General features: G+C 35.0%; 1 protein-coding gene across 1 annotated transcript in view; it reads right to left on the reverse strand.

The window, feature by feature from the left end:
- Positions 1–18,493, reverse strand: part of LOC129219694 (venom phosphodiesterase-like) — a 44,459-nt gene extending 25,966 nt beyond the window's left edge. Inside the window, exons 1-7 of the mRNA XM_054853979.1 lie at positions 18,130–18,493; positions 13,285–13,399; positions 5,211–5,280; positions 4,659–4,833; positions 4,462–4,581; positions 1,944–2,053; positions 1,066–1,204 (exon numbers count right to left, since the gene is read on the reverse strand). Coding sequence (XP_054709954.1) covers positions 1,066–1,204; positions 1,944–2,053; positions 4,462–4,581; positions 4,659–4,833; positions 5,211–5,280; positions 13,285–13,399; positions 18,130–18,240 — 840 coding nt within the window. The 5' untranslated portion in view covers positions 18,241–18,493. The remainder of the gene's footprint in view (positions 1–1,065; positions 1,205–1,943; positions 2,054–4,461; positions 4,582–4,658; positions 4,834–5,210; positions 5,281–13,284; positions 13,400–18,129) is intronic.
- Positions 18,494–19,310: the final 817 nt, after the last annotated feature.

Raw genomic sequence — 19,310 nt, forward strand, 5'->3', positions numbered from 1 at the left:
ACCACTTGTTTTTGTTGGTCAAGGAACATATCACAAACTCATTTTGGAAGATGCTGTCTTACCTTGGTCGCAAAAGTTCAGAAACAAAAGATGAACCTTCCAACAAGATTTCGCACCTGCACACAGAGGTAAAGCCCCTCAAGATTGGTGCAAGACACATTTTCCAGACTTCATTGGAGCTCAAAAATGGCCACTGTATTCACCAGATTTGAACGCAATGGATTATTCTCTTTGGTCCCTCTTGGAAACAAGGGTGTGTGCTAAACCTCATAAATCTTTGGAGTCCTGAAGAAATCTTTATGCAAGGAATGGGATAAAACATCAGTAAATGAGTTACGACACATAGCCAAAAATGTTGTGACACGTTTAAAGCTTTGTATTAAGGCTAAAAATAGCCCCTTTGAAAATTTGTAAATATATTAGACAAAATTATATATTCATATTAATTTTGAAGTTTTGTCGTAATATTTTTATTGACGTTAAAATTACATTGTATCATGGGTTCCAAGTTATTTCTTGTTACCCTGTATGAACTTCTGAATTATGCTTTCTCAGAGTCTCCTTTTGCTTGAGATTACATATTGACTTTTATGCCTGGATTCCATATTTAAATGGAAAACTTGTAAAGTAATAGCAACCTAAAATAAAAATTACATAACAGTAAACATTAGGTCAAGAGCCTATTATTGCTCTTATAATGGATTAATAATAAGTTAAAGTCAAAGAAGAGACTGAGGGGACCTGATTCAGTTGTTTAAATTTATTAAAATGAAAGATGTTACAGGGCTAAAGTTTAGCACTTTAAACGGGACAAGGGTCATTGTTTTAAGCTATTTAAATCTCAGGCTAACATGGATATTAGGAAAAAATATTATTTTAGCAGGGTAGTGGAACCTTGGAACAGCTTTTGGAAGAGGTGGTAATGAGCAAGGGAGTAGATAGTTTTAAGAGGGCCATTGATCTTCACTGGGGATTGTAAATTGACTAGGACCAGCCTAACTGGGCCCAGAGCCAGTTGCCGGACATCACATTTGTATTTGTAATATGAAAAATAAATCTAGTTACTTGATTTGAATTTGTGCCAAAAGCATGAGCTGCATGGTCTGGTTCATTGACATATAATGTGAGAAAGTTTGGTCTTGAATCAACAGGTAAATCTAGCCACTTCAACACTTGATCAACCCTCTCTTCAAATGGTATTGATCTGTAAAAATTTGAAGAAATTAAAATCTTTAAAAAGATTAAAACAAAATTGTCAAAAGAGAATTCATACTGAAAATTAAGGAAGTTCGGCTATGAATGTTAAACACAAAATTTTATTTAAAACAAGATATAGAAATGTTTTTTCTTCAGGAAAAGCATTGACAAATTTGGCAACAAATTATGTGTTAGCATGTTTCAAAATATAATACCTTTTTGCTTTTGCAACTGAGGGCACCAAACCAACAGAGAGCCTATAGCAATGACATCACGCACAATATAAATGCCAACGGTACCTATTATTACTCTTGTGTGCTTGCTTATGCTGAGAAGTTCTTTCTTATTACATAACAAACATACTAGATTCAATCAATATTGAGTTTCAAGCACAGTTCCAGAGGGGGGTCATCCATTATGGGGAACCCTCTTAAACTGACCAAAGATAGTCTAATGCTGTTTTTTGGGGACATATTTTGAAAAATACAACACAAACTTAGTATTTTAAGCTGAAAAATATTAACCTTTTGACTTTCCCCCTTTCCGGAAATGACGCCCTCTCAAACAAGAAACTGGATCTGCTTGCTCTTGTTTAGTCTCTATGCTAACATAACTCTTGATTTCAATTCAAAGCCTGAATCAGCTGCCCAAAATAGCCAATACTGGGTCAGTCTTAAGAGAAATTGCATTGCTATTACACACTTTCTTGAAAAATATTTTTATAAACATCACACCTTAGTTCTTACCCATCATACTTTCTGTAATGAGTAGGATACATGCCATTTATCTTCACTTCAGATCCTGGCCAGAAAAAACATGCAGCCTTTTTTCCTTGTTTCATTGCAGTGAGCCAAATCTAGGTTAAAAAATCAAGTTTCACATCATCTTATTATCCAAAACAGGTGAATAATTAATGTACATCATTACAATAACAAATGGATAGATAGGTGAAAATGTGAACACAGTAGAATACCTTTATAACGCCGACCTATATGACGCAATTCTCTATAAACCGCACAACTTTTCTGAAGTAAACAATAGGCTTTGAACTTTAAAAAATCCTTAAGGTTTTCCTTCACAAACATAAAATGTGTTAGGCAAATTAAATTTTGAAACAGTTTTTAATCCTTCCATCTTAATTCAAAGCTTTTAAATGAAAATTAGTATTCACAGCAAACAAAAAAAAGCAGTAGGCTCTTGAAAATGCAGCTGTTATGCAAACCATGAAGCTAGCAGAAGTGCAGGTTAATTAACTTTTTTTTAATTGTGAAACATATTTATTTGTAAATGACTATAGTAATATAAGTGCTTTAATACTCATTGCAGATAAAACTCATTCTTTAGTGCTAATACATAGATATGTTCTGAATATCAGTTTCAAAATTTGTGAAATGATCTATATAACGCAAAAACCTGTATAACGCAAAAGCTCTGGTCCGAAGGTGTGCGTTATAACAGTCTTAAACTGTAATACTGTCCAAGAACACATGAATGACTGACCTATAAATAGTATAAAAGCCCAAAATTTATATGCATAAGCACACTCCAGGAGGTAAGAATGGTTCGCTATTGTTTAAGCTAAACCTCGCTGGGTTTGGCAGGAAACAGGTAGCAAAGGTGCACACAAAATGGTCTCAAAAATTAAACATCATAGATTCATTCTATGTCATGTGATCTGGTGGTCCTCATCCAACCATTTCCAATTTGGAGGACGTTTTTTAGAGGTGCAGACATGCCTTTGAAACTAACCTATGCGAATTTTCAACTTCCAAGACACATTACATAGGGTACTTTCAAAATAAAAAAGTGGGCTCCAAAATGGCCTTCAATGGGGGATCAGCCTAAACATGGCAATTCGTTTCACAAAGCTGATTCACGATTTTGGAGCCTTTTTTTTATTATTGGTCCTAGATCCTCAGATCAGAAAATTGTTGAGAAGGCCAGGGCCCACCCAGGGCTGTCGTGCCACTGAGGAAGGAAGGAAGATCTACAGTAATGGGGTCTTAGAAGCTGAAAATTTGCGTAGGTTAGTTTCAAAGGCACATTCTTGCACCTCTATAAAATTTCATCCAAATCAGAGATGGTCAGTGGAGACAATGAGGTCGCTTGCCATGGAATGCCTCAATGATGCTTAGTTTAGTTTTGACACACTTTTGCTTGATGTTTCCTGCCAAAGCCTGCGTGAATTAGCTTAAATATTAGTGAACCTTTCTTACCTGCTGTGATGCTGTGCGGCAAGCTGTTAATAGTGCCTACAGTTCTGCAACTTGATATGATGTTACAAGATCAGGCCCACCAAGAGCCATGGCAGGCCCCTTGTCAGTTTAGTCACCAGGCCCCTCCCTACATACAACAGGGCCCCTATTTTAGGACCAGGCTGACATGGCCTCTCCTCAATCCTGATTAAGACATTTTATTCATACTCCTTATAAAATAACTTATGAATTAGGCATAATGCATTGTATGAATACAATACCAGTGTACATGGGTGTAGCCAGAGGGAGGCTTTTGCCCCTCACTAGAAGATAACATCTGAAACCCCCCCCCCCCCCCATGTTCTATCTAAATGTCACCAAAGATACAGTAAACTCCCGATTATCGGCGGTCGGTTTATCCGGGGGTTTATTCACTATTTTTTTTCAAATGGCCAGTTAAATGTTTCTTTAGCTTATGATTGTGTTGTTCTTGTTTGTTTTTAGCTTTTACATATGCTCATTTTTTACATTCAATGTTAGTAGATAAAATAATGCGTTTAGCTATAATTTAAATGTATTTGTGAGTGCTCTTCATATTTTTTAGATAGTATACAATAGTATCGTTTTTTACCAATTATTCGGATTATCCGCGGTTTTTGCTTATCCGCTGTCAATGTGCTACCCTATTCCGCAGATAATCTGGAGTTTACAGTAGTTTAAAATTGCAATTTTAGGACTTCAATTTGAAAAAATTTCCCGTCACATAACCCTTTTTTCTATAATGTAGAATGTTATTTTAGAGGAAGAGGAAGACTACAATTTCAAACAATTTCTGAGGTCTGCAGTGGGGGGGGGGGGAGGAAAACTAAAAACCACTATCTTGTTGTACCTATGCTTACCCCTCCCTAACTGGAATCCTGGCTACGCCAATGGGGGACCCCCTACCCGGACCCCCGGATGGTGGAACCTAAGGCTTGCAGCTAAGTGGTGGGGTGTGTGCGGAGAAAAGTAGTGCACAAGTTGTCCTAATCTATGATCCATAAGAAAAAAAAATGAAGCATGAACTTACTGGTTCCTTTTCCCACCAATATGGTGCCAACATACTTGATTCTCCAACTTTAAATCGTTGACCTTTTTTCGGATCATACATTTGATTGTCGATGATGCCATGAGATGCGGGATTTAAACCCTATAAAATAAACTTCGTGTTGAGAAAGTAAGATTAAGAAATTAATTTTCCTTGAGTAAAATTGAATCTGATATTACCGTTACTTGACTGTAATGATTTGGAAATGTTTTGGATGGATACACAGGATACATGAATTTTGCCTTAGCGCCACATTCAGAAATATTTTGTATGGTTGAAGTGAAGCTCCTGTACAAGTAATCAGGACGAAACCCATCTAAGGAAACCAAAATGAGCGGTGGAGATTCTTGAAAACTATGAAAATAAAATTCAATATTTTTTAAGAGAGAAAGAAAAAAAGAGAACAATCGATTTAAACATTCAAAAAGAAGTAAAAAAACAGTCTAAAGCAGAATGAGTAGAAATTACATTTTATTTCTGCTGTCAGTAATGTTATATATAATCTTTACACAATTTTCTATTAAAAACAGTATTTTCTTTTTTGCAAATTAGTACTAAAATCACTTAAAACTTTCTGCTTTCACACCAGAGTTTAATTTTATTGATTTTAATGTAACTGTTCCAAATGTGTGTATTGAATAGCTCTCGCAAAATTAGTACAATCAATTTCTGAGAAAAATTATTAATCAGTGAAAAAGATATTCGAAGTAGCTTATTATTATACCAATTACCTAGATGGACATTTTGCAGCTCTTTCTGGGCACGTACCATTCCAAGTAATTGAAGGCAGGGCTGTAAAAACTAAAAGATTTTTTTTTATGACTAATTGCATTACTCTGTTGTAAAATTCATGAGAATTCTACATTACTTTAGGGGCTGTCCAAAAATGCTGTCACACCTTTTTTCAACATTTTTGACCCCTCCCCCTTTTCAAAGCAACACACTTCACATGACAACCCCCCTCCCCCCACTTTTCACATGTTACATTATTTTTCAAGACATATTCTGAAAAACAAATGTGTCACAATTTCACGAACTCCCTTCCCCCACAAAACGCGACATAATTTGTGGACAGTCCCTTAACTAAAAATTTCATTTTTGACAACTTCTTATCATCAGTCAAATAATTTTATAACAATATATGTAACATGAAAATAATTATGCAACATCCTCAAGAACGTTTCAATGTAAGTCATTTTCTTAAAACATTTGAAATTTTGAAAGTACAAAAATGCATTCCGTGAATTTAACTTAGCTTCTGAAATAATGTGAGGTAAAAATTTAATTAACTTGCCTTCGTTTAAAATCTAAACAATAAGAACTAGATTCTACTAAAAAGAACAGAGATCCTGAAATCCAAAAGTCACAGAGCTTGCATATCTGAATAAATGATGTAAATGAAACAGTAAAAATTATACAAGCTACAGATGAAAATAGTCTTTTTTTTAACTGACTTCAAAAAGGAGGCGGTTATCAATTCATACCGTATGTATGTTTTTTTTTTTTTTGTTTGTCCACTCATAGCGTCTCACCTAGTGAACCGATTTTGATGATTCTTTTTTTAATGGATAGGGGATGGCTCAACTTAGGTCCCATTACTTTGTTTGACCATATTTGTTCTTTAGAAAAAAAGTTATGGGCAAAAAACAGTACATTTTATGCAATTTCCCTATTAAATGATTTTGTAGCGAAGTTCGCACTTGTCATCCGTGGATAACGGTGGCTCAGAGGTAGAATTCTCGCCTCCCACACGAGCGTCCCGGGTTCAAATCCCGACTAGGACAAAGTGAATTTTACTAAAATTTCGTTTCTACTGTTTCCCGTATTTTCTCGAATCTTCTTTTAATTTCTGTATCTTTCCAAGTCTGGAAAGTTCCCGCACTTTCTCAAGTTGTATATAAAGAGATGTAACGTTCATTCATGGTTCTGAATAAAGATCTCGAGTTGAGACTAACGAGTATTCGCTTCATTTAGCTTTCACATTGTCTTCGCTATCTTCATCTACGCGACAATAGGAAACTCATTGTTATAAAACTTTGGTGCCCTATAACAGTAACATTAATAGTAATTGTAATGATAATTTTGAATGAAGGCTTCTCTGAAGCAAGCATCAAATTTCTTCAATGGATATTTCGATAATGGGGAATCTGGCGCTGTCGTCTCATTTTTGGGTAAATAATTTTATTTTAGTAACCCTGTTGATTTATAGTAAACCTATGTGAATTATCAAAATCTTCCTTTCTTCAGTGCTATTGCTCCATAGTAGGGGTAAACCTAACCTGGAAGCGAGGTGATGCAGTGATTAGGATCTGCTTAGCCTTCACAATGCTACCATTAGGTTTGACTCAACTACTCTGTAGTATTTTTATCGTTATCATCTCGGGGCTAAGTAAGAAAATACAGGATTGTATCATGAGCAACTTATATGCTGTGGAATGTAAATTAGTTAAGAAAAACGTAATACTTAAATGGTTATAATTAAATTAACTACGTATGATTTCCAGAGAGGAACAAAGATAAGTTTTTAGTGCCAATCGCTTAAAGTTTAACGCGTGTCAATGGTTTTTTTTTGTTTTTTTAGTATGGAGCATTTTTAAGAAAAAAATGTGAAGTTTCGTGATGGTAACTTCTTATTATTTCTGAAATACCTATATTTACACTAAAAAGAATGAAATAAAAAAATTTTGAAAAAAAAAATAGAACCGACTTCAAAATTGCTCTAAAAAGTGAAAAATAATTTTATTCTTTAAACACCATCGATAATGCTTTTAAACATAATTTTTGAAGTTGGCGCAAAAACGATAGATAAAATCATTCACAGCCATAACTCAAATACAACTGGAAATTTAACCAGGACCAGTTTCTTCACTATCACATACATTATGCATTGATGACAGCATATTTGAACAGCGATATAAATGTTTCGTTCGTAACTTTGGATGCTTTTCTGAAAAAAAATATGAACGAAGCATGGATACACTGGATTTTACGTTTTGTTTTTGCGCCAACTTCAAAAATTATGTTTAAAAGCATTATCGATGGTGTTTAAAGAATAAAATTATTTTTCACTTTTTAGAGCAATTTTGAAGTCGGTTCTATTTTTTTTTCAAAATTTTTTTATTTGTAATTAAAGTTATAATTTTAAAACTTCTGATATATTTTTATAGTCGCCTTTAACATCGGCCGTCTTTGAAAAATACGAATCGATCCTTTTAAAAACACAGCAATTTAGAAGTAACCCATATGATTACTAAGATATTCAAAGCAATTAAGCAAATCTCAAAAAACGCCGTTTTTGATCAGGCTATAACGATAGCGATACTATACAAAACTATATAGAATGAATTCTTGTATCCAACGTATTGTTACAAAATTTTGCAAATAGCAATTTTTTATGTTCAATATATACTTAATTTGTTGTAATCTGGCAGAATTTGTAGAAATCTAGCGTTTTTCCCATTAATTTTCGCGAGAAATTTAAGAGCTACAAGTTGGCTCTAGACTTATGATGACTTATTTTTGGCGTCAAATTAAGCGAGAAGTCGCCAAATGTCGCCAAGATAGCTGTATTTGACGACATTTCGAACATCGACATGTTAATGTTAATATTTTTTTTTTTTTTTTTTTTGGCACTATTTTAATGCTAATAATGAATGGGCAAACCGTGTAACCTCCAGAAAATACTAGACTCAGGTAAAAAAGGATACCTCCCCACTCCCCACGCCTGACAAGGAAAAGCAATACTCGCAACACAAACAAAATTACGAACGCAAAAACTTCGCAATTTCCGAATGGGGTGGTTTCCTACAGTCAAAAGTACTACTAAGTCATTGAAATGGATAGAATGAGCAAAAAAAAATAACATACACCCAGAAAATATTTTTAAAACTTTTTTTTTAGATTAATTTTTTAAAATGTCCGATTGTTCAAACATTGCGTGGTCTTGATGACGTCACAAATGATGCACTTTGCCGCATCTTTCTACCACATTTCCACGTTATGATAATCAAGAAGCGAAATCAATGTTGCTCTCTACGCTTGCTATCAACCATATCGTTGCCAATACACGTGAGTAAAGATGCGAATTAAATATTTTGCATTGTAAATGGCAACACAGAATGACATTTCATCATTTGTGATGTCATCAACAGAAGCCGTAAACAATAAAAGCGCTCCGATCTAAGTTTTTTTTTTTTTTTTTTTTTTTTTTAATATTAAACTTAAACAGATTATTTTTAAAATGGTCAGATTCTATGTTTTCAAGCATGCTCTTTCAGAACAAAAACACTTTTAAAATTTTGGAAACGACCCATTACCGAAATATCCTAGCAAAAGCAAATTTAAGAGCGAAAATTGAAAATTATTTTTAAGCCTAGCTTAGATTAATCACAAACATTTTATTTCTTCACAAACATAAGATGGCAACAGATAAAAAATTTTTTATCTGCTGCCATCAGCAACAGATTTAATTTAATTTTAAATTATTGAAAATTTTCCTCCTAACAATTAAAACCGCGCAGGTGACACTTTCTTATTGTTGCATTGATAAAAGTTATTTTTATTCGAACAAAAAACAACTCCCATTGAAGCGATTGACGCTAAAATTAAATCAGCGCCTGCCCCACCCCCTTGTAGGTTCACATTTATTCTAAATTTCATGAAAAACGTAGCATTACTTCTTGAGATATAGCACTCGCAATGAACAAGAAAGAAGGTTCGATTGCAACACCCCCTTTTGAGATGTTGACGCTAAAATATAATCACCTCTTACCCCCTAAGAGCTACATGTTGATAAATTTTTGTTTGATTCCGTACATTATTTCTTGAAATATAGCAGTCACTAGAATAGAGAAGAAACGTTCGATTGCTTCATCTCCCCCCCCCCCCCCGGGAGGAATTTGCGTCAAAAACTAATGGCACAAGTTTCCATAGGGGTACGCACGTGTGCCAAATTCCGTTCGATTTCGTGCAGAAGTTTTTGCAGTAGAGCGGCCAAAAAAAATCGGTCACACACATACACACAGACATTTCCAAAAATGGTCGAAACGGACTCAGCACACCTCAAAACGTTCGAATCCGTCGAAATTCGGAAATTGCAATACTTTCTTCAATGTTAGACATAGAAGAAAGTAAAAAAGGAATCACGTTTTCTCTGTACAGTAGACCCTCGTTTTATGCGGGTTTCTTTTACGCGGTTTCGATTATACGCGGTTTAAGATTTGACACCTTTATTTTATTTTACGCGGATGAGTTTCGGTTTTACGCGGATGCGGCAATGCAAACAGATAACATTTTCCTCTCTTTCAAAATCCAAACTTTTAAAGATTGCAGATTACACGTAATAAACTGCATTTTGGCGTGCTAATAATCGAGCTTGGGTCACTGGAGACATTTCATGCGATTGGTTCCATAGCTCTTTCCAGAAGAAAAGTTGTTAAACTCACACAATTCAGAATTCAGTGGAAAAAGAGTTTTTAGGAGTGACAAAGGAGGCCAAAACCAACGAGGATACAGACGTCGGTGACGCACAACCAAAAACGTTTACATTGAGAATTTTGAGCCATTCCTAGACAATAAAAATGATCTTTCTGACTGGTTAGTGAAGGCAGATTCTATCATGGAAATGACACAAGTGATCACGGATGCGTTAATGCTCTGCAATGAATTACAGAGAAAAATTCTTAATGACTGCCAAAAGACTATCATAGCCAGCAGCTCCTCTTTAAAAACAGAACACGAAATTAATTTATGTTTCCTTTATGCATGTTGTGCATAAAAATCGATATAAGTACACAGTAAACTTATTATACAATATTAGTCATCACTAGAATGAAATATTTTTTTATCTACGGAACCTAACCCTTATTTTAACACTGCTATATTAGTTCTCAATTTACGCGGTTTCGATTTACGCGGCATTTCCGTGGAACGTAACCCCCGCGTAAAACGGGGGCATATTACAAAAAGTAACGTTTAAGAAATCGTAAAATTCTGTCTATGGCGTCCATGAGACCCCCATAGCACCTAGAGTCATGAAATTTTGCACCAAATTACTTTGAGCCCCACCCCCGGGGGATTTAAACCTAGGTTTTTTTTTTTTTTTTAAATTCAAATTAGTTTTTTTGTCTCAACCATTTTTTGCACTCAAAACGTAGGTTCGTTGGGAGGGAAGGAGGGGGGGGGGGTCATTTCTCAGCATGACACACTCCGCTAAAATTGCAGTCTGTATCCATCCCTGGCCGTAGACCAGCCTATGATTGTTCGAAAAGCAAGTACAGTAGAAGACTGTTGTAACGCCGACCTATATAACGCAATTCTCTATAAACCGCACAATTTTTCAGAAGTAAACAATAAATTTTGAAGCTTAAAAAATCACTCTGTTTTGCTTTGCAAAAATAAAAATTGTTAGGCAAATTAAATTTTGAAAATTTTTCATCATTCCATCTTAATTCAAAGCTTTTAAATTTAGAATTAGTAACCATAATAAACAGAAAATACCAGATGGCTCTTGAAAATGCAGCTGTTATGCAAACCATGAAGCTAGCAGAAGTGCAGGATAATGTTTTTTCTTTTGATTGTGAAACATTTATTTGGGAATAACTAATTGTAGTATTGGTGCTTTAATATTCATTGCAGATTAAACTCATTCTGAAGTGCTATTATATAGATATATTCTGAATGTTAGTTTCAAAATTTGTGAAATGATCTATATAACGCAAAATCCTGTATAACGCAAAAGCTGTGGTCCCAAGGTATGTGTTATAACGGTCTTCTACTGTATATAACGATCGAGATCCGGGCGGTTGGAGAGCAGGGGGGGGGGGGTAGCTACTTATTATTTACTTATTATTTGCCCCCTAAGCAACTTATTATTTGAAGAGACTAGGGGGCTCCGTCCACTGCTCGTTGACGCTCACCAACCCCCGAAGATTGCTTCGCAATCATATTTGATTCGCAAAGATTTAAATCCTGTATTAGAAAGAAATAAGAAACGCGTTACACGAGTTCCGCTTCAAACAAAAGTTAAAATTCCCCTCTCCATCCCGTAGCAAATAGAATATAAGTGAAGAGCTCATAATTAGAACACAATCCCTTTCCCATCTGAAGACAAAAAGTACTTAATAGAAATATGCATAACCGAGGTATTAAAAAAAAATGCTTTGGGCTTCAATTCAGTTAAGCCTATGACTTTTTTCCTAAAATAGAAACCCTAACATTTGTCGTTCTAATTAATTGAGAAAATTGGAGCAAGCTTTATTTGATGCAAAAAAAAAAAAAATCTCTCTCGAATCCTTTAATAGGCAATTTATGTGAAATTTTAGCTTAAAAAATTAATTAGGAAAAAGCTAATAAAAAAAACCCTGTTGCTAACCCCTGGGGACGGGGCTGAAAGTAATTTTGTACAAAATTTCAAGGCTGTGGGTGCTATGCTGTCTCCTTGACGCAAGCCCGCCACAGACAGAATTTAAAGAAACGTCTCAAAGAGAATCCCTTCTCCAGGGTTTATGGACGGATACAAGGGAGGGGAGATGGCGGCGATCGCCCCCTTCCTTCAGCCGAGCGAGAGATAAGAACTTTTTCTTCGCGTATATACTCGTTATTAAAGTTTTAAAAACGCTATTACCTAATATTCGATGGTGTTAGAAGAAAGGGGGCTCTTCCACGGAACTCATCCGAAATTGAAGTCTTGAAAACACAATCGTAACCTATCTCTTGGGGATAGAGACCGGAACTTTCTATGGGATTTTTTCCGAAATTGAAGTTTCAAAATCTCAATTTTAGACGATCTTTGATGATAGTAAAGGTAGGTTCAATGGCTTCATTTGTATTTTTTTTCGAAAGAAATACAGCTGTAGGACATCTTTGATTACATAAGGAAGGATGCTATGGGAGATTCAGGACACTCTTCGAAAATTTTTAGAAACTGAAGTTGCAAAGAGTAAAAACAATCGTCCCCTCCTTGTCTAGATCCGTCCTTGCCAGGGTCCAAACCATAGAGTCCAAACTAACTTGCACCATATTTCACGGCATACAGGCCTCCTTAAGGCAGCAAAGCGGTCGTTCCGTTCGTTTTGAAAAGTCGTTTTCAAATTCGTGATCTTTAGCAATACTTTACTCTTAGCTCCGGTTCAAATTGAGTTGAGCCTAGGATTTCCGCTAAATTAGAAACCCTTACGTATGATGTTCTAATTAACTAAGAACACTGGAATATGCTCAATCTGACGCAGAAAAAAAGTCTCTGTCAAATGACATAAGATATTAAGAGGTGTGAGAAATTTTTCATCCTTAGGCAATTCGTGCGCAATTTTAGCTTTAAAAATAATTATAAAAAACTAACCCGAAATTAAAAAAATAAAACCCCGGGTACAACCCCGGTGGGGTTGAAAATAATTTTGTACTAATTTTAAAGGCTGAAGGTGCTATGGTGTATCCTGGGCGCGGGCCAGCCACAGACAGAATTTCGCAATTTCCTTGACGTTTTCTTTTTCTTTCTTTTTTTTTTTAAAGATAAACAAATATAAATACAAAGATATGTTTATTACAGAGGTATTTAATTAAAAAAAAAAACAGAAAAAAGATGTCTAACATTATAAATTAAACCTAATGTCAAATTGAAAATATTACGAGCATAAAAGGAAAAGGGAAAACTACTTTTACATGCAACAGTTATCATGCTTCGTTTGTATAAAATACAATAAGAAGTAACTAAAACAAAAATATTTGCATGCAAGAACATATTACAGCATTTAATGAACTTATGATTTAGAAAAAGTTATACCATAAAAGGAAATATATTTTATGTACCTTTTGATTTTGATGATTTTCGCCGCATAAAATTAACTTCTGGATCGCCTTTACCCTTACCTTTAAAACGTGGAATTACGTTTGCTAGAAGAGCACCAATTGAAATTATGAATATCTGGGGAAAAAAAGAAAGAAAGCTTCCTATAACGCCAAATTTTAACAAAATGAAGATGAAGCAATGTTTGAAAAAAGAAAGAAAATACATAACTTCATTTTTTAACTTCTATGGATTATTTATGCCACCCCCCACCCCCTCACTTTGCCTTGGTACCTTTTTTTTTTCGTGCACATCCTTAGTTTTTTAAAAGGCTTAATACCACTTCTTGAAAGAATATTTCACAACACACAAGTAAACAACACTAGTAAATTTAGAAACTTTTGGAATAGGATTTGAATAGCCTGAGTTTTGAGTGTTCTAAATAATAATGCAAAAAGGAGTTAAATGTACTTTTAAAAACACATTTATCCAAGGGCATAATGGAATTAGAGAGGGACAAGATCGTCATTTGGGCAAAAGGAGTCAATTGCCCTAGTCTGTTTTACTTTGTTCTATATCTAATATGTAGAAAAAAGTATTGGATTCGTGCAAATTTTCGAATTTTGACGGATTTGAACGTTTTGAGTGTGTGTCCGTGTGTGTGACCGGCTTTGTATAGCCGCTCTACAGCAAAAACTACTGCATTAAATCAAACGAAATTTGATACACGAATGTGCCCCTATGTGAACTTGCGCCCATTGGTTTTTGGCGCGAATTCCTCCAAGGGGGGTGAAGCAATGGGACGTTTCTTGAGTTATGCGTGCCCACTATTCCCCAAAAAGTAACTGGCGGAATCACACAAAATGTGGTCCATATGTTGCCCCTAAAATGTACAGGTGCTGATTCAGTTTTGGTGTCAATAGCTTAAACGGTGGTTGAGCTATAGAACGTTTTTTGTCGTCACTTGTGACTGCTATATCTCAAGAAATAATGAACGGAATCAAACAAAAATTTATCGACAAGTAGCCCTTAGAGGGTACAAAAGCTGATTCTATTTTCATATCAAGAGCTGAAATGGGGATGGTACAATCGAACGTCCTCTCGTTTTCATTGCGAGTGCTATATCTCAAAAACTAAAATTTCGTTCTGGATGAAATTTGGAATAAATGTGAACCAATATTTGAACATGCGTTGGTTCAATTTTGGCACAGATCGCTCCAAGGGGGGGGGGCTGATTTTTTTTGTGCGAATAAAAATAGTTTCATTAAAGCAACAATATGAAAGATAAATCGTAATAGACTGCGTATTTAGCGTGATTTTAAAATGATCGGAAATATTATCTCACTGATTTAAAATCTTTAACTGTTGCCATCTTATGTTTGTTAATAAATAAAATATTTGTCATTAATTCAAGCAATTCTTTTAAAATAACTTTCAATATTCGCTCTTTACTTTGCTTTTGCGATAATTCTTAAATTGGGACGGTCGTTAAGTTTTTATGTGCGTAATTTTATTTTTGCTGGGAATATTGCTTTCACGTTAAGCATGGGGAGGGATCAGAATTCATAAGAAAGATATAGAAGAAAGTTTCGTGATGGCCACCACTTTTTCAAAACAACGCAGTCATGAATTTGTGTATGTATATTGTTGCTTTTCCTTAATATAATGCATTTTATCCTTTTTGCCCTCCCCCTGGAAAATTCTGATATGACGAGCCTGGGAGGAGGCATTTTTCAATTTTCGTTATAACCGATTTTTGGATTTTGTAGTGGGGAGTTATTGAAAAGCTGTAGACCTTGCGTTACATTTAACTTTCCCTTCTCACGGAACTCCCATTGAAGAAATGTACATTTTCAAAATCATCCACCGTTGCTGGAGCTGAACTCATTGATAAGTTAAGGAATTGAAGCAACCGTCAACTAACTTTTTTTTTTTCGAAATTTTAACCCTTTTTTCCGGTTTTATTTTAAATATTTTCTGTTTTGGGCGGGACGCAGCTGCCTCCCTTACATCCTTCTGGTTACGCTTATGCATCTACCGATGCGAATCACCCCCCCCCCCCCCTCCTCTCCATCTGCTCTTAATCGGAATTCAGTTCTTGCTGTAAATTGTACCGAAGTACGTACGAACATAGAATTCGGGTCAACGGAAATTAGGCTAATCTTACATACCTAGTAATTTCTCTATTAAATTTCTGAAGACAATGGAACATGTATCACGAAGATATCGCTCAATAACTTTGATATATAATACATCCATCTAAAACAATTTAAAACTACTTAAAAGGGTCCTTCATCGTTGTTGAAACATACACCAAAATAAATTTTAATTTTACACAAAATTCATTTACGACCGTTCATTTTTATTCTCATAGAAAATGTCACTGTTAGATTTTAGTCGGGGGGGGGGGGGCCTCTTTTGAAGAGGACAAATACAAATAGAAATGAGGCGCCTAAGTCCGGATCCAAACAGGGGGTTGATGACCCCCTCGACGAGACTGGAAAGCCCAAAATTGCAATTTAGGCCTTCCGTTTTGGAAAAGGTACGAAGGAAAGCCTCCGACTCTCCTTCTGAATGTCGCCAAAGATAATTTACAATTCCATTTCCTGAATTATTTTTTTTTTCTTAATTTCTGGAGGAGAACCCCTTACCCGCCCCTTCTCCCTAACGTAGTCAAACATGGCCGTGTTGGGGATTTCAATTTCAAACAGTTTTCGGAAGAGAACCATATCCCTTCTTGTTTAACATCCACCAAAGAAAGCTTCAATTTGTATTTTTAGGTAAAAGAGAGTTACTGAATCTCATACCCTTCCCCTAACATTAAATAAATATTGTTTAAAATTGCGTTTGTTGAGCCGTAATGTCGAAAAAATTTTGTTTCTACTTCAAGATCAAATGAGTGAAAAGTGCGCAAAACGCCGAATTCGCGAACTTTCTGTTCAGCAGATCGTGCTCACTTATTTATATGAATATATAAAAAGAAATAAATGTTACACGCAAAAAGTAAACTTTTACTGGTGTTAATTTAGAACAATATAACAACAATTAACAAAAATCGCAATCGCGAAAACGCAACCTCTACGAAAATCATGATCGCAAAAATGAAAGGCACTGCTACCGCAGTGGCGGCGATTCCGGGGGGGGGGGGGGGCAATAAGGCACCCCACCCCATGCTTTTTTATCTTTATTGTCTGACTTACTTGGAAAGTAGGCTAAAAAAGAGTAATATTTAATTTGATTTTGCACTGTGTATTCTCATACAAGGTACGTGTTATCGTCCAAGTGAAAATGTTTCCGGGTGCAACATGCTTTCAGATGGAGTATAATAGTTACAGTGAAACCCGTGTAAGTTGATCACTCGCAGTGCAGTACTTTGGTGGTCAACTTATAAAGGGCGGTAATGATTTTTTAAATTTTTTTGTCATTTCTAGCACCATGTATTCATTTTTTGAGTGATTCACCCTTATTCTTTCTGTTCAACTCACTTTCATTGTTTAACATTATTGAAAGTGAAACAATAATTAAAAATACTATTCAAATAATTTTGTTTTTTTTTCCCTTGTTTTTAACTATATTAGACACCAGTTTTAGAAATTCCATATGTGCTGGCTAATTTTCTCTGGCTTTCTCCATTTTCGATTAATTTTAATATAATAATATTTCATACTTTTTATTAATCTCAAGTTCAACTAACTTTCTTTTTCAAGCCTTTTTTGTACAACTTATAGCACAAAGAGCAATAAGCGTGACTCTCCCAGTTCATAAAGGCAAAATTAAAATGTCCTATCTCTTAATCCCTTGCACCAAAAACATGTAACTTTACTCATTAGCAGGCCCAGATCTGCGTACCCGCAGAGCGAGGGGCCCGCGTCCTTAAAGGGGCTAACGGCCCTAGAAATTGAAGACAAAAAATAGAAAAAAAAACTAGCACTAAGACTTATTCACTTGACAAATAGACACTGCTGGTCACAAGGGAGGGGCCCTACATATTTTGTTGCAGGAGCCGTTTCTAAAAACAATAACTCCAATGAGTAGGGTCCTGTCTCAGTTCGTGATTGCGAAAAACATAATTTGAATTCAAAATTTCAGAATTCAAATTAATTTTCTCTTTTTTTTTTTTTTTCACGACTGCGACTAAATAAAATTTTGTTTTTGTTTAGAGGTAAAAATTTGCCCTTTTGATTATTATTTGGTGAAATGTAATCGGGAATTTTTGTGATTTGCCGTTTTCTTTCTTTAAGAATAGTTATTTTGACGGGATATTTTATAGTAATTTTTTTTCTCCACTTGAAACCTGATTGTTGAACATGCGTCACTTGACATAATTTTTATTTTCGAGTAGACCCTGTGCAAAGCCAGGCAACGAAGCTAGTTTTTTGATAAAAAGGTTTCTAGGAACCCCAAAACAAGTGTTTGCAATATTTTTGCACTTTATTCTTTTAAAACATCTCATGTATTATTACACACACACAAAGATAGACGTCGTGTTTCACTGCGTTAATGCGTTGCATTTGTTTATAGTTATTTATTTATTTTCACATATGGTTGTTGAATTTCATGCATTCAAACCTATTCCCCATTCTTAATACTAAAAATAACATTTAAAAAAAATTTTAAGCTTTTTGAAACTCAGATTTCAATTTTGAACTCAAATACTAAACTGTCAAGCATTGAACCTTTTTTTTTTTTTTTTTTTGTAACGTTTAAAGTTTTTGTCACCTTAATCAGCAAAACACCTTGATTTTGGCGCCTAAATTTAATCACCAAACACGGGCAGTTAACCCTACTACCGCCAAAGTCAATGTTTTGAAACGGCAAGAGTGCCAGAGAAAAGAATCAGCGAGAAGAAATATTATGTTTATACTTACAACTGCAGCAAAGGCCATCATCAAAATTCGCTTGTTCCGATACCAGGGTGTCCTAGAATTTCCAGACACACCTTCATAATTATTGCTCATCGACATCGGACTTAATTCCATTTTTATGATTCGAGTAATAAATAATACTACAGTTGAAATAAGATGTGCACTTGTAATTTGTTACTCTTCCCAACAATGAACATTTCTAAAAGAATGCTGTGAATCATACCGCTGAAGATTTGTCATTTTTTGATTGAACAAGATGAAATTAGAGTCGCATTTAATTTAACAAGCAAACCCGGCTAGCAAATTGATTCACTGATGGCGCGGCGAGACGGACATTTTCTCGTTTCTGGCCACGACAACAAGCAGACGCCGCAGCCCACTGAATCATTTTGTCGCCAAACTGAAAGAACGTTTGCCAGAAAAGGTGCTTTTACTCGCTTAGTGAAAAAATATTTATTTGGAAACAAATTTTTGTCACAGCAATTTTTTGCGGAACATTTTCATTTGTTTTACGCAGATAAAATAACAAATTTTAAAATGAAGGGTTGAACTCTCACAGCAGCATTTTTTTCCGTACTTTCCTTTCACTGAGAAAAAAAATCCTTTTTTTACAAAAAAATATTTTTGAAATAAAAAAGCATCTATTAAAATTTGTGAGGGAAATAATTAATTTTAATTCTCCATCTCAAAACATCAAACAATTCCACTACTTATCTTATTTTTCAGATGTCAGTAAAGGGACCTGGGAAAGGGAAGGGTAGTAGGTAAACAAGATCGTTTTTACAAAAAAATTACAGGGGTGAATCTGGAAAAGTTTAGTGACGCAGCTAGTTATTATTATTCTTAGTTAAGTTTCATAATTTTTGAATAATTGAATTTCAAATTTCGAATAAAAAGTCGAATTCGCTTCAAACAAACTTTGTTCGAAAAAGTTCTTGATGAAGAACATTGTAAAGAAAATATCTTTTTGATTTGAATAATGTTTTGTTCCATTTTGAACGGTTTAAAAACATGCGTAGAAAAGGTGTTTTGGGGGGCTATTTTAAGGGTGAACAAAGAATTTGCAATTTTTTAACATTAAGCCAGTGGAGTCGCTATGGGGGGCGGACCGCCCCGGGTGTCACCCGTCTGGGAAGTGACATCGTAAGTGGAATTGCAAATTTTCGAAAAATATGAAGCTAGAA

This window comes from Uloborus diversus, chromosome 1 (assembly GCF_026930045.1).
Source record: "Uloborus diversus isolate 005 chromosome 1, Udiv.v.3.1, whole genome shotgun sequence".
Classification (NCBI taxonomy): Eukaryota; Metazoa; Arthropoda; class Arachnida; order Araneae; family Uloboridae; genus Uloborus; species Uloborus diversus.